Below are 17,124 nucleotides of genomic sequence, written 5' to 3'. Positions count from 1 at the left end.
TCCTATTCATTAATGCCTAAATCCTCCAAGGATTATCAGAATGTTTCAGACTCACCAAGATACGGCCTGGGATTGTGGAGGAAGAAGAAAGACCATGATTTTTTGCGATCAACTACCTAAAGTCCTAAGTTTCAGATGTATGTGTTACATTTCCTTTAGAAATTAACAAGAAAGGTGGAAATATTTTCAAATCTACAAGCCAAATTCACAACAGAGATGAATATTTAAAACACGAGTTTATAAGGTGGGCTGAATTTTTTGATTGGGATGGGTTATGGAACAAAGAACCAGAAATAATTATTTATGTAATCTGTGATATTTCTAACTAAGAATTTACCATTGAGTAGAAAAATCATTTTGATATTGAGTAACCTTTTGTTTCCTCCTCAAACAAGAATGTAACATGAGCCAGTTGGGTTGGCTCATAATTTCCTGATTCTTCTTTAATAAGATTCTATCTGGTAAACTCAATTATGACATGTCTTTACTGACATCATTAATTATGCAACATTGTTCCAAAGCAATTTTCATTATACATGAGAACAAAAGTGGCAGCTACATTCCCAAGAAGACACTTCACTGGATATATTATTGCTTAATAATACATTCTTTTGCTATTTTTGATGTAAAATTCTTTTGAAGTGTAAAACTGTCTTCTTTTCCAAGCATCAAGCTACAATGCCTCAAATCTTCAAAGACTTAAATCATACATAGAGCTGACTCTTTAAAATGTCTGTCTCATCTGTTAAGGATCTTCAAATTTTCACTGTGGCACAAATTGCCAGTTCAATGAGCCTTGCCAGTTTCCAGTTGTATGGTTCAATAATCGCAAAATATAAATGGGAAAATATTTTTTCCTCAACAAGATGAAACTGTAGTAGAAAACTGTTCAATAAGTTTTTGAATCCCCTTTTATACAACTACCAATTTAAAATGTATCTTGGTAAAAGAAAGATTTGTATGGATTAAAACTCTCAGGCTGTTCTCCCACTATCATAGTGAAATTAAAAACTTAGACTTCTGATTGATAGAATTATTTTTTGTACGTGTGAAGTTTTAAATAAAACCCAAGAGCTACCACTACCAAAATTCTCATGCTGAAACTTAAATAATTATTCTGCGTTACTTTGTAAAAAATATTATTTTTCCAAGATATAATCAACTTAAAGCATATTGTGGTGGGATACTCTTCATATATTTCCAGTGTCAACAGGAACATTTGATTCACTGCTGAGAAACACACACTGTTCCAAGCAGATATTAAGTTGCAAGCTTAAGATCCTTGTATAACATAAAGAGAAAACAAAAGAGAAAAGAGAAAAAAGAAAAAAGAGAAAAAGTACCTGACCACAGATGCAGACCATCAAAGCCGTAAGAATACAAGTCATCACCAACACCATTTCCTCCCCATTCTGCTCCTCCCCCTGGATACGGTGAGTAGCCCTCTGTTGAAGCCCAGCCTACTCGTAGGTGAGTTGATTCTGCAGTCACAAAAGGCTCTAGATGGTCCACCATAAGTTCATAGTACCATTTTCTGTACTGGGCAGAGCCTTCACTAATTCCCAAGAAAATATTAGGTCTCATGCTAAAACAGAAAGTATAAACGTGGACATTAAAACCCCGCCTCAAGAACAAAATGCAATACTGTAGACTTTTCAACTCAAATTTAGGACTCACTGTGTTTGTTTAAAATAACAGTAGTAAAATTAAGTCTGCTTTTGTCTTCTTCTTTTTCTTTTTTTTTTTTTTTCTTTTTTAGCATCAGTTTTTATAATACTTAGTCCAGAGTCCACAGTTTAATCAACCTAAACATCTAATTTACTATTTAATAGTGATTAGCAACTAAAATTTTGCAGTACCTTCAAATAGTTTGTCAAACAGCAGTGTCTTAGAGACCTCTTTGGCAATTATTTGTGATGCAAGGCAAGTGAGTTTCATTCTCTCTAAACATTCTCAACATTTAATTGGTCTTTCTTATCTTTGAAAAATATTGGTTTTTTCTTACCACTGCATGAATATCCATATTCTAATTCATGACATATTCACAGTTAACAGCAAAAAAACTGCATTAAGTACAGAAATTTTTTCTACAGCTACATTTGAGAAAGAGCTCCACCTCCCCTTTTCCAAGTCATCTCAAAAGCTCAGTCAGTTCTCATACCTTTAAAATTTCTTCTTATGCATTTTTAACACAAGTCTTCATTATCTACTACTTATCAATTGCTCAAAGTTATTGCTGACATGGAACTGTTCCCACTATCCAATCTTTCCATGTTGGTGTGTTATTGGATGTGTACTGGATTGAGGGGGTAAGTTCACATATGGGTAAGAAAAATGTAAGTGAATGAGTCAGCTAGAAAATGTTCATTTCATCTTCATGTATGGATTTTTTTTTACCTGAAATAGTCTCCTTGTAATATGCAACTGTTGAATTTTTTTTTAGCTTTTCTCAGCATCTAATAAATCCTACAAAATATAATTCCTACAAATTATAATTAATATTTCCATGTTTCAATTTTCATTCTAACTTAATGGCAGACTTTCCAAATAGGTACAAGTTTGAGACAGAGGAAGACCACTTGCAGCCAGATTCTTCTGCCTCAGTGTAAGTTCAATCTCTGGATAAACATTTACTCTATATAAGTATGACTTTACTGGTTAAAGACTTTACACTCCAAGTAGTTATTAACATATGCTGGAAAGTAACTTTCATAAGTCTTCCATTGGGAAGGAGATAGAGAGCCCTCGCAAAATTAATAAGATTATTTTAAGACACTGGCAAAGGTGTTTGATGCTAGATTCTTGTTTTTGACCAACTTTAGTAGAAGAAGGCAACCACAAAACAGTGGTACTCTGAAAGTATAGCTAGATCTAGACAATCATCTTTTCAAGGGACTCCATAATTTCACATATTGGAGATAGTTCAGAGCAACTTTATCCTGCATCAACACTCTGTTATCCATATTTTGATTATAACAAAAATTGAGTAGAGTATTCAAAATCCTAATGAGAGTAAAATATCTTACTAAAAGTTCTGGATGTAAAACATTTTTTCTGCAGTGGATATTTTTGTCTTTTTCAACTACAAGTTTCATTCTGATTTGTTCATGCCTACAAGACTTTATTTTTACCTGCTCACATGGTTGACAAGGCGGGTCTGTAAGAGCAGATCTCTTCCTGGCAGGAGATTATCACAGATGAGATGTTGATTAGACCGCACAGCCACTCCATGACATACACACAGAGAACATAAGACATCCAAAACCTGGAAAAAAATAAATTTGTTTTCATCTTGAATAATTTTTCATGCTAAAGAGATCATAATCACTATGAGTTACTCCTGGCAATATAATGCTCTGTACTGGATTAGTGGAAGACATGTAAAATAAAGTTACTGTGTTGACGTACTTTATATCCTTAAAACAATTTTGAAATTCTTTTAATATATTATTTTCTTCCTGCTTCCTCTGAAACTGAGTTAGTATCAGTGCTTTCATTAAAACCCAAATAACATCTCCACCTTTGCATCTTCAAACTGCCTATAGGAAAAGTTTAATTCCCAACTATGAATGCTATTTTAAAGTATTTGAAATCTGACATCTGTACAGAGCAACGTGGTTTATTTGTTCATGAATGTTTAACTACGTATGTCCCCCTCAATGCATACCTTATGGTTTCTTCCATGTTTGTCCAAAAGACAGATGATTGATTTAATATGTCCTTCCTTAATAATGTTTAGAGCTTCAGGGCTTTCCACCAATACACAGTGTAAAACTTCTAGTATTCCTGGAAAAAAAAGGGGGGGAGAGGGGAGTATGCAGAGGGGTGGAAATTATAATTCAAAGTATACATAATATTATAATTGCAAATACTACTTTCCAATATTTGGCCAGTAAAATTTGTTAATTTCAGAAAGTCCTGTAAACAACAGATAAAATCAAAAACAAGATTGGTATTATCCTTCTGGATTTCTCAAAATTAATGAGCATAGTAAAAGTCAGAAAGGACAGGAGAAAAAACTGTAAATTAATTGAAAACTTTACTGATAAATACGTGATAATCAATGCTCAAAAATTCAAAATGTAAAGAACTGTTTTTCAATGGCCTCAAAAGGTGAAGAATTGACACTGCACGTATATATATTCTATACATAAAATATGTTCTCCATATTTACAGTTTTCTGCTTCTTCCCTTAGAAAGCCATTTGAATCATTAACAGAATTATATCCTCAATTTCAAAAAAAGAGATAAATTCCCAGTACTCTGGCCCATTCTGCATCATTTTCTTCGTATATGTAACAGTTAAGCTGGAAGCCCACAGTGGTGTTCTTGAAACAGTAGAATAAATAGAGACTAACCTGAAAATAAGATGTGCAAGCAAAAACGACTAAATCACAAGTGGCCTCCCAATTAAGTGGAATTCTAATATCAAGGAAGCAGCAGTCCTTGCCACTAAGAATCATTGCATTTGTATAGGTTCCCAGCCATGGGGATGTAGAATAGGTTCCCACATCTGCTGGATCAAGTCATCACTTGCTTTGGGAGCTACCGCATTTGGCAAAGACAAGTATTAAGTATGTTCATTATTATCAATTTTCACAATAAAAAAAGTCAGTGAGGGATTTCCTATGAGGACAGGCTGAGAGACCTGGGGCCATTCAGTCTGGAGAACTGTCTGAGGTGACTTGAGAGCAGCCTTTTGATATCTAAAAGGGAGCTACAGGAAAGAAGGGGAGAGACTTTAGCAGGGTCTGTGGGAATAAAACAAGGGGGAAATATTTTCAAGCTCAAAGAGAGTAGATTTAGATTAGACAGAAAAAATCTCTTACAGTGAGCATGGTGAAGCACTGGGACAGGTTGCCCAGCAATGTGATTGATGCTCTGTCCCTGAACACTTTTAAGTCTAGACAGAGTAAGATCCTGGGCAACCTGATCTAGAGGTGGTGTCCCTGTTCCTTGCAGGGGAGTTGAACTAGATGGCCTTCATAGGACCCTTCCAACTCTAACAATTCTATGATTCTATAAAATTTCAGGATTTCAAAATTGTGGGTCATCCACATGCGTGTCCTCTGTACTCAAAATTCAGGTTAAAATGAAAAAAAGAAAGCAAAAAATTGAAAGGTCAGACTTTGTCAGTGGACACGATAAATGCAGCGTTCAGGACTGCGATCCACCCAGTGCCAGCTACATAGGCAGGAGTCACTTCAAAACATTAAAACTACCTACAGAAGAAAAATGTTTCAAAAGAATCATAGAATGGCCAGGGTTGGAAGGGACCCCAAGGATCACTAAGTTCCAACACCCCTGCCAGATCTGGTACCAGACCAAGTTGCTCAAGACCGCATCCAATCTGCTATTGAACAGTTCCAGGGATGGGACATCCACAACTTCTCCAGGCAGCCTGTTCCAGCACCTCACCACTCTCTCTGAAGAATTTCCTCATGATATCCAATCTTCCCTCAAGGAAGCTTAAAATCCTTGAGCTTAAAATCCTCAAACTAGGGAGGTAAACTATAATGTGATTAACAGTTTTATCGAATGCCACAGTAATCTGGGAATGCATGGAAACAAATGGATTAAAATGCGTTATCTTAAGGCTTCCTATCTCTCACTGTGGCATTAAAATGCACTTCTAAGAATAAAATCAGTAATCCATTATGAATCAATACCACATAAAGTCAGTGTGATATCTACATTCTTCTCAGGTTTGTGCAGGTAGATTCATAATCATGATTCTGTTTTAAAATAAAATATTTTTTATTTTCTAGTTTTCATCTTTTCAACAAATGAAAGTAAAAATACTTCAAAAGTGTAAACATTCAAGAGAAAAAAATGAATGCTATCAATCAGACTTGGCTGCCACAGCATCTTTTTCAGCTTCTGTGGTGGTTGAGTGTTGACTATCAAACACGCTACGTTTGAAGGGCAGCATTCTGTATTCAGAAAAAAAGAATGCATATAAACATACAATGTTGGTTTGGACTGATCCACTTTTAGATTTGTCGATATTAAAGACAGCTGGACCTGCTTTGATTTCTTTGAAGTTGCTCAAGGAAGTTAAGCAGAAAGTATTTGAATAAAATATGTATCACAAACACATACAGATGTCATGATGAATATGGTTGAAAATTTTTTTCTTAATGATTAACATGAAAAGCAGAATATCTTTCAGGACTTCTCTAATTTCAAGCTATAGAATACTAGAGTAAAAAGTATGCCTAAAAACTACTCATAAACTGATAATGCGCTTCCTAAAATCTTTGAATTAGGACACTGAATAACCAGCCTTCCTTATGATTCCTCATGTAGGCTTTAATCCCTTTGAAATTTTAATAGGACTAGTTAATCCCATCTGAAATACATTTCAGAAGGAAAGACTAATCTTAATTTATACACTGAAAGAGACAGCCGAAGAACTTGCATTGCATTTTTCACTTAGCACCTGTCATACCTCAATTCTGACATAGTCTGCTCTCAGGCATGTTTACACTCAGACAAACCTCAGTTTTCTTACTTTTGCTTCAGTGAAATCATGAACTTAATCAATTTCCAGTCTAATTTGTACAATCAACTCAGTTACTGTTTATATATTTAATGCCTTTATTTTGTTTTCCTAACATTTTTAGTTCAAAGAAAGATTTTTCACATGATATTATTAGATTCATTAGATGCTAAGCCTTCAATGTCTTACAGAACAAACAGATTTCAGGTTACACAATTCATCTCATACTTCACTGTAGCATCATAAATATTTACGTTTTAATTTTCTAGACTGATTTTTAACCTTGTGACAGTTCTGTTTTTTTGTTTTTGTTTTTGTTTTTGTTTTAATATAATAGTAACCATGTAATACAGCATTTTAGGTTACTCTAATGCATTTCGTATTGTTATGAATTTCATATTTTATACTGGAACAGTATCCCATCTTCTCTTTCCATCATCCACGTATATAAGATATCCTAAAAATTAGGAATTCCAAAATCTGTAGATGCATTCACTTAGAAAGTGGCTCTGGTGGAAGATCCGGCTTAGCAGAACTGAATTTGGAGAGGGGCTAATTGAGAATGGAGTGCCAACAATAGATAAGAGATGACTGCACACCATCACACTTTTATTGTCAATGTGAAACGCTAAAATAATGAAGGCACAAGTCAAATTCCTTGGCCACAACGAGCTCTGATTTAAGGATAACTCTCCCAATTGCAGTCATTAACTAAGAATTATTATTCAAAGGAAGATTATTATCTTCCTTCCTACTCACAAAACAGAGAGCACTAAAACAAATAGATGACAGCAAAATGTTACAAATATGCAAACAGAAAAGTGGTTATTATTCTCACTGCTGTTTAAACTATCTTGCCCACGAACCTTTCTGTTTTGAAATTACTGTAACATAATTGTATAAAATAATGTTTAAAAGACTCCAAAACAATCATCTTCCAACAAACAGTAACATATATTGTATAGAACACAAAGAAGTCATAATTGCAATTCGAGAATATTTCTTAGAAATAGTTCCAATTGGGTGACTGCAGAGAAGAGAAGGAAAGAAAACGTTATGCAAAACAAAGCAGAATATATAAAATCTGCAGAGACAGAAAAGCAGACAATGAAAATTTAAAGCATAGCAAACAGTAAATATGGAACATTATCCAAATCTACTGCTGTGGATTTAATATATTTTCCATGAGCTATTATTAATAATAGACCCTTGAAATCAACCTTGATCTCTCTCACTCCCTGTGAAATGATGAACATGAACCAGAACAAGAACATCAAAAATATCTGATATCAGTAACAGTAGAACTAGGCAATAAAAAAGTCAGGTTGAGACAATTCTATCTGGTGTTACAGTAAAACTGATTTTGCATTTAATACAAAAGATTTTATTAAATTGCTCAGACTATGATTGCTATTGAGAATTAATACAAGTGATATAGAACATCACAAATATTTATACTATAGTGTTCACAAAATTACAGAGAAAAGTATAAAATGGAAGAATATTAATATTGTGAGATTAATTTTTATTTTTTCATTGGTAGTGTTAGCATTACAAAATTGTCTGTAGCTTCATGGGAGCTTACTATGCTTCTCAGAGAACTAGTTTACTCAGTACTGAAGTAGAGTTTTCTGAGCTCTGGAAAATATCTTTTTAGTAGGACAACTTCAAGTTTTTTAATTGTTAACTATTGAAAGGCATGTTTCTAGATTATGTCAATAACAAATATTAAATATGTGAAATAAAATCTTATGTAAGGAAAATATAAAAGCCTGTATTTATGTCATAGAAATGGGGCAAGAAACTTAAGTATCAGCCATGAAATCAACGCTCTTACAGAAACATAGATCCAGTTACTCTTCAGTTACTTTGGGATACACTTAGCAAACATTCTTTCATGAAATTAGATTTGTCTACTATCTGTTTACAAATCAAACCAAAGCAGGAGGAATAAACATGTAAGGAAAAAAGAACTGTAACATTAAAATAAAAAGATGTTAAAGAATAGTTTCAAATAAACAACGTAGTTCTTTTTTTAGAATAAGTACGTGCTAAATGTGGTAACCCAAACAAGCATCCTTTAGAATCCTTTTACAGAATCCTTTTTTAGGCAACTTAACTATTATTTAAAACAGCAACGTGGTACACATTATCAAGTTGGCAATGTCAATACCATATAACATCAACATAAATTCTTGTTATTTACATTAATTTAACATGCAGTGTTTGTGCTACTTATTTTTTAGTCTACTCCTAGTATAATTTTCCAACATAGTTCAAAACATTGTTTTATAAAGTCTAGTCCCAGTATTTTAAAAAAAAACACTGCAAACTAAAATTACAATGTATTTAGTTTGTAGATAAGATTTACAGATAATAGATTGCTTCCAAGGAGGAAGAAGCCAGGATGGAAAGTAGAGTACATAAGTATATGTAATTTTGAACAGTAGTGACACTAACCACACCACAGAGCCACTAAGCAGATGAACTTGAGCACATTTCTATCTGCTACTATCTTGCTAATCAAGAAGTGCTAAGCAATTAATACTAAGGGTTTCAGGAGGAAAATATGACTTTATTTTATAAAATTAAAGAATAGTAATAAAATATAGTTAATAAATTGCCAAATGTAAGGTAACGTCAAAGAAAAATAAACAGGACAGCTTAAAAAATGCAGGTCTAAAGTGACACTTGGATTCTCAAATCCTAAATGTGTCTCAGGCATGCTTTTTCTTGCTAACCTCAGTCAGACACCAGGGGACAGATGCGATGAAAAAGAAAGTATATATGTATTATAGACTTAATTCTTCTACAATCCAATATTTACTGAAGATTCATGTACGACATATATTCAAAGAAATCGTGTGAACTTCTCTACATTACAAATACACTACTTCAAGATGACACAAACTATATCTACTCCAGATGACTTCTTCGATGCAAATGCTGAAAAATGCAGAATTCCAATGAGAAGGGAAAGGAACATATTAGAATTAGAGAAAGAAAACAACTTAGTAACTGAAAACACAGAATTGTTTCACCAAAACTGAACAAACCAATTGAATCTTAATCTGTTGGTTCACAGAAAGGAAAGATTACTAGAACCTAAACTGAAACTACAACCATAATCACTATGTAAAATTGTTAAACATATAAATCTAATTTAGTAAAATATTTGCTCTCCCATGGGAAGAACTTCATGAAAACTAATAATAAGTATATCACCAAGTTTAAACAAGTGAAAGACTGGAAAAATAAGGAAGTTATAAAATTAAAAATCATACCAGAAGAGGCTTCTAGTCTTTCTAATCTGCTGATCAGCCAATCAAGAGATCCAGAAAACTGAGCACAGTTTTTACGATTCCCACGAATAAGAGCCGCTATGGGAAATAGGAAAAAAAAAAAAAAAAAAAAAAAAAAAAAAAAAAAAAAAAAAAAAAAGAAAGAAAGAAAGAATTCACAATTATAAATTCATTTGAATTAAAGTAACCCTGATTTTCAAGGATTCTTGAATCAAGTAAACTAGTTTCTTAATCCTTTGCTATTGATGTTTTTCATGTTAAATTTAAATTACTCACGTAATTGATACACTTAAACAATACCCTTGGCATCAAATTAACCTTTAATGTTAATAACCCCTTCAGTAATCCCTGAAGAATATTCTACATGAATTAGGGAAATCTAGAACGTCATCACAAAACTCCCAAAGAACATTCTACATGAAGTAGGGAAATGAAGAACGTCATCACAAAAGTCAGCTGCTACCGTAGGAAAGAAATTCTGTTTAACAGCATTTTTGTAACAATAGGAAACACTGGAAGAAAATGAACATAACAGAGGATGAACAATTTTTTTTAAGAGTAAGTAGGAACTTGAACATTCCATTACATGCATAAATGTGGCATTTTTCACAAAAATCTGTTATATATTTATCTTCATATATTTATCTCAAAATAGTTCAAGGAAATAGTACTTTTTCCAACTTATGATGGAGAAGGGGAAGTAAATAAAGAGAAAGAGTGAACTTAAGCTCTCTTATACTCAATTAAAATTTCTAATTTCTTCAACAGCATGAAAATTTGCTTCTGAGTTAGATTCTATAATTGGAATAGTAACCTCTCATAAGTTGCTGTTATCTCTCCTGACGATATAACGTGTGTAACCGGCCCTTCACTTTATTCTTTTTCTCAAGTATTGGACCATGCTACAAAACTCAAATTTTCTAGTAAGATGTATTGTAATATTACCCTGTAAGTATTAGAATATCATCTCAATGACTTTCTAAATTTTTTTTATGAGGGGTGTCACAAAATTAAGACACATTAATCAGTTTGCATTCATCTATAAAATGCACTACTTGAGGACCTGACATTCTGACACACAGAACATAAGTACATTGAAATAATCAATACAATCCACTGTTCAATAAGGTCAAAAGTGTTATATTAAATCTATGCCATGATATATTACATGATTAATTAAAATCATGACAAATATTGTTTGAAAATAATTTGGGGAAAGAGGAGAAGCATATTGTTAAATGCTACCACTAGAGTTCAGGAATACTTGTTTCTATAATAGACTTTTTAATTAATTATAGGCAAGCCACGTAAATGTGCTGGCCTTCAAGTACCCAAATAAAATGAAGGCAATAATAGCTCACTGCTTCACATGGCTTCGATGAAGTTAACTTCAGTAACAGAAAAAAAGTCATAGATAGTTTCATAAATGCAGTTGAAAAAAAAGAGTTTGTGAAAGATTAGTGTTCAGAAGTGAAAGTACAGTTAAAGTTGTACATTAATTAACACAACACTGAGAAAAAATTGATATTCAATACCCATTTCTTTATTGCCCACAACTCTGAACAAGACTAGTGTCTGGTTTAAAGGGATGAAAAAAACCAACAGGATGCGCCAGACAGATATTGAAACCAAATAATCGTGCATACTCTTGCACATTCCTTGGTAATACACAAAGTTTCAAATACAAACTCAGAATCATAGCATGTATTTATAATACAGGAAGGTCAAATGCCATAGCAGATTTTTGGCAAGAATTTTTGTATGTGATAATATCCAGTCTCTACTGAAAGTCTGTAAATGCCTGCACTGTCATCACAGTGCGATGTCAAAAATAATGTCAGTGATGTGACAAAAGCCATGAGTTGGGACACTGGGACATCACATTTATTTAAGTGCAGACTCAAAAGCAAAGCACTCTGCTGAAGGAAGGCAGAGCAAGCAATATTGATTTGTCATCCATACAATTACTATACAGCTGCAGGGCTATTCACAATAAAGCAACATTCGTTACAGCCAGAGCAAGGCCAAGCTTCTTAAACATCAGCTGCCAGAACATGTTGTAGTTAGAGCAGCAGAGTAAAGGCATTGAGGAGGGCTGGGACATCAAGAAAAGCCCATGGAATAATCTGTATTTGGTACAGGACAAGTAGACTTTTACAAAAGTGATTCTTTGGTCTTGTCAATAGGAAAATTAAGACTTTTACAGCAATGTTTCAGAATTCAAGCCAGTAGTTCCTCCAGTCTGCCCGAGCCTCATTTGCTTAGCTTTGCTGCTCAATAGTAAGGAAAAGAAAAAAATTAATTTTACAGAAATAAGCGAACAAACAAATAAACTACCTTGTTCATCGGCCAGACAGTTCAGTTTCACCATTTGTTTATTTTAAGTGAGACACATCATTTGAACTCCTATTTCTGCGTCTCTGACATCTGGAGGAATGCCATTTTTCAGTATGCCTTATACACATGAAATACTGCTGAATATTAAAAAAAAATAATAATCTAGACCTCACAGCTTTTAATTTCAGAGCCAGAATTATTAGTCTGCCTTTTAACTTAAATTTCTCCACCTGTTTTTCTCAGTGAAGAGAAAATTAAGTAGCAGTCACAAATGAATACTAAGAATGGTTCCTATAGGTAGTATATGAGAACTAATTACACACACTATATTCATGTGGGCACTTCATAACAGTTTTACAGTACTCAGCTGTGGAGCTTTCAATTGAGTTGATATGTAACTATTACTTACATATCTTTGCAGTATCATTTCTCTGAGGAGTGAAATTTTATGAGCATAAATGACACACCAAATGCCTTCTGCTTTATTGGAAACTGAGATGACAATCCTTCGAGAAGACTTGGACCAAACTCAAGTTTTTGCCAAAACAAGCAAATCATGCCCACACTACAGTTTGTGCATAACACTGACAGTAGCATAAGCACACGTAAGCAGCCTACACAAAAGGAATGCTTAATGTGACTGTCCTCAGTCACTTAAGGTCAGCATTAATGTTAATATTTAGGCTTAATTATGGCACTGAGAAAAGCTGAGGATGACAGAGAAGCATGGAGCTGACAAAATGATCCTTTAGGAAGTTAAATTTCCTTCTGTAAGCAACAACTTAGGAGAAGTGAATATGCTGGCAGCTACAGCAGAGGATTAATAGCTCTATTTAATTAATCATAGTAGAAATAAATAACACATGTGCAATTCAAACTGCTGAGCAAATAAATCAAGTGATTGAATACTTCTACCTAAATAGAAAACTGATTAGGACACTAACCAGCATTTACAGAATATGCTGTGAGATACAGCAACTGCAAGTCGACAAGATCTTCATGTCACACTGCATCTAACAGCTAATAATCTTTCCACGACATCCTGTATCCTAGTAAAATGCTGGAGTCAATAGTTCTAAGTTACCAATAAGTAATGCCTTGGTTATGTAAACTTCTGATTCAGTTTGCAGTTCTACAGCCATACACATGAAAAATCAGAGACCTTTAAAAAAACTGACCACAATGTTATGGCTCTTTAACACAAGAATGATAAATCCATATACCATTGGTTTATGCATTTTTGGACAGCATACAAGACACATCAGCAACACAATGACATGAAAAAAAAAATCATTTATTCATTTAGGTATTTTTTTTAAAGCACAAAAACCAGATGTTACATTTTCAGTGTACTTTCCTCCTATCCACATGCAAGGATCTGAAAAATGCAAAAATCAATGGGTTTTGTAATGTATCGGCTTATCCCATGCTAAAACAGATATATATTTCTTCTCAATTTTTACCTTAAAGAATCTAAGCAACCTAAAGAATGTCTTACCTAGTAATTCATACAAGGAATTCAGAATTGATTTCCATGCTTCTCCAGCTTCCTTCCCAGCTACATCTGCAAAATGAGCTGCACTGCTGTATACATTCAAGCGATCAATACATTCAAGAACGAGGTTGATCATGCCCTAAAAATTGAAAGGCTTAGATTACGAGAAGGAGAAAATCAAAACAACAACTACAAGACCTTGTCTAGGCACAAACATGTAAGATTTTCCAGTATCTAAGAAAATATAGAAACAATCATGAAAGGAGACAGGTGGAGTCAAAGAATAAATATATATGGAAAAGGTAATGTAAAAAAAACAAACAAAAAAACCAACAACACAGCACTGATGCATGTTTTCAACTGCTGTGAAAATAAACATTTATCAATTAGATGATGAAAATAAAAAAAATACACAGTATTCCAGGCATCCTATTCTAGAAGACATTTAAGCATCTGACAAATCACAGGCAACCATCCCTACCAGAAAAATAATAATATTAAGCACAATAGTTGAAGCATACCTATTGAACTATAACATTCTGTATCAAGAGAAGAAGCTGCAAGAGAAGAAACTAATTCACCACTAAAGGAGTAAATTATAGTCAGAGCCCAGGGTTTTGCCTATACTAATATCTAACTGTTTTTTAAAGGCATTAAACGTATTTTTTTGAATACTCAGGAAAATCAACAGATCTTAAAACATTATAAATGTAGCAAATAGTCTGAGTTATATAGGAAAAACTCTGCAAGTTTACTCCAGATTAGACATCAATACCACAGACACCATAAAAGAATACTTGCAGACAAAATGGGGAAAAAAAAATAATAAATGTAAAACAGAGTTACCTCTTCCTGGAAGAGATTCTGGCGATTCTTCAGTGCACGGAGCCTGTTTTGCTTGTCTTCATGCTCTAAATGTTCATCAGGAGGGTGAAAGTAGCCAATCAAGTCTTGAAGGCTCAGACTGACAGACTCAATAGGTAAATCTACTGCGGAAGACTTCATTTTTTTGCTGAGAGCATCAAGGCCCCTAAAAAAAGATGCAAAATCTCCTGAGTATTGGGAAAGCATTTATTTTACTTTACCAACTCTTCATTAGTTTAAAACTAATCTTTATTTAGATTCCATAGCTCAATTTGTTTTCTGACAACAACTTCTTAACAGTGACTTGTCTTCCCCATTTGCTACTTATTGATCCACATTTCCCTTCTCAAACAACCCTAGCAAACAATCATAGCATCATTATCTAGTCCCATGACTAGAAGCATAAAAAATGTTTCCAGAAAACAAATTTTTCCTCTACTTGTGTGTTTAGCATTTTCAGAGGCAGACGAAAAGATAAAGGGAAGATATGGAGAAGATACTGTAAATATTACAAGCACATCTCTAGTATGTTTTTCAGGGACTATGTTTCCCCAAGCACTGGGAGATCCAGCTCTCCCACAGTCTGTCCCAACACTTAATTAGCCTTTTACTAACTCTGATACAAAATTCAAGCTCGGTCTTGCTCACTGCCTCCCAGAAATAGAGAGCAGACCATTTTCTTCCATGTTTAACTTGAACCTTGCTTAGCTGAATCCCAGACAAACCCTGTAATCCAATTTCTCTTTGATGCTGGGCTCTCCAGATCCCCACTCCAAAAAAGAAAATAATAACAAATAAAATAATTTTCTCCTCCATTTAAAACTTATCTTTTTTGAAACACAGCCATTGCTGCCATACAGACCTTGGAGAAGGCAGTTGTGGGCAGCAGGCAAGGCAGACTACTGCCTCAGGACAAGGCAACAGTAGATTCACCAGAACTTTCTGGAATGAGCAGAAGGGTTTGCACATAACACCAAAAAAAAAAAAAAAAAAGGATACTTGTGTTCTGCAGATCCACCAGCCGCCCTCAAAAAGGAAAAAGAAAATATACTTCTGAGGATGCCTATTAAATGCTGCAGGGCTTATGAGATGACCTGGCTCTCAAGCGCTGAGTGGGAAGAAGAGAAGGGCTCGCCTGATGGCACGCAGTGGGGAGAGAGGGAGGGGGTAGCTTACTTGACAGTCCTGATTTCAGTTTGGACTCATTCTCATTGCTGCCACTGTAAAAGGTTTACCTTGCTAGCTTTTGATCGTGAATAATCTAGCTACATAGCAAAAAGATCCTTTTCTCACACAGCACGCAACTTTTATTACAGTTGTTTTCCTCTGTTGTTATTTAAGTATTCAGGTAAACATTTTTCAATAAACTGACACATCTGTATCTTCAACTGTGCACCCATGTTAAGACATGGTTGCTTTGGGTCATCATCTCCCATATTGCAGTCTCTGAAAAATGAGTTCCTAAGACATTTTTTTCATTAAGTATAGTCTTATCTATCATTGACGTCCTACTGCAACCACATTCACAAGTGTGACATTTTTTCAACTACTGAAGTTATAAAACATTTGAAAAGTAATATCCATCAGTATTGTTGGAGAAGATTTGGAGTAGGAAAATAAATGCAAATACCATATACTCTTAGAGGGCAAAATTATACATTCCATGAAAGAAAAAGGGAATAAAGTGAGGAAATGTGTAGGAGGAGGGTAGAAACAAGGTATAAACTCACACACTTAAGAGAACTTTTGGCGAGACTTTCAGTACACCTATATCACGGTGAAAGTAATGCCTACTACTTATTTCTGAAGAAAATACAACAAATCTAAAGAGCACAATAACATTATTTGATAAAGCAAATTCTCAGCTACAAAGCACTGTTTTTCCAACAGCCACCGCCAGTAGCTATGCATTTTTGCCAGCCATGAACAAGAGCCTACATGCTGCACTCAAAAATCTGCGCCTGTAGAGATGACCCACTGTCACCATCACAACTGGTGATATTTTTTTTATCTTACATTATACTTAGAAAAGAAAGAGCTAAAAAATCTAGATGTTGCACTTTGTGGCCTACACCAAACATTGTGGTTTCTTTCCACTGTCAGTACTTACATATGTTGAAATCAAGATAGAGAAATTGGCCACTACAGTACTTTGATGGTAAAGAACTATCATAAAGTTATATATATATACCTTATAAACCTGTTGAAAAGGAAGACTGTACTACGGATGACACGTGCCGTACGGGATTCTTCGTGCTGAGATCTGGACAATGTTAAACCATCATCCATGTGACCTTCATGGTGCATTATTGCCTGTAATACAAAAATAAGAAGCTATCACTGCAAAATTTAACTTGTATCATAAATAAGTGGTATGAAAATTCACACAGTAAGGCAGAGAAGTGAATGATATATTATTTGCAATATATTATTTTGATATATTTGATGTATATGTATACATGTTTATTCATGTGTATATAGACACACACACAAATAAACACATGTACATATTTTAAAAAGGCTAAGGGGTTTGGAGTAATTTTTGTTCAACCAAAGAGATGTTCACTTACTCAGAAGCAGGTCCCTCAAGTTCAGATAAGGTTTAAAAAAAAAAAAAAAAAAAA

At 34.1% G+C, this 17,124-nt stretch overlaps 1 protein-coding gene across 1 annotated transcript in view; it reads right to left on the bottom strand.

Annotated features, from left to right (window-relative positions):
• The window catches only part of RYR2 (ryanodine receptor 2), a 340,802-nt gene that overhangs the window by 164,686 nt on the left and 158,992 nt on the right, over positions 1-17,124 (bottom strand). The window contains exons 15-21 of the mRNA XM_042817920.1: positions 16,692-16,813; positions 14,483-14,666; positions 13,640-13,775; positions 9,787-9,882; positions 3,668-3,786; positions 3,132-3,265; positions 1,344-1,585 (exon numbers count right to left, since the gene is read on the bottom strand). Coding sequence (XP_042673854.1) covers positions 1,344-1,585; positions 3,132-3,265; positions 3,668-3,786; positions 9,787-9,882; positions 13,640-13,775; positions 14,483-14,666; positions 16,692-16,813 — 1,033 coding nt within the window. The remainder of the gene's footprint in view (positions 1-1,343; positions 1,586-3,131; positions 3,266-3,667; positions 3,787-9,786; positions 9,883-13,639; positions 13,776-14,482; positions 14,667-16,691; positions 16,814-17,124) is intronic.

This window comes from Centrocercus urophasianus, unplaced genomic scaffold (genome assembly GCF_019232065.1).
Source record: "Centrocercus urophasianus isolate 14NV4802_14NV808 unplaced genomic scaffold, USGS_Curo_1.0 seq_10, whole genome shotgun sequence".
NCBI classification, from domain to species: Eukaryota; Metazoa; Chordata; class Aves; order Galliformes; family Phasianidae; genus Centrocercus; species Centrocercus urophasianus.
This window is presented reverse-complemented; position numbering and strand designations above follow the sequence as displayed.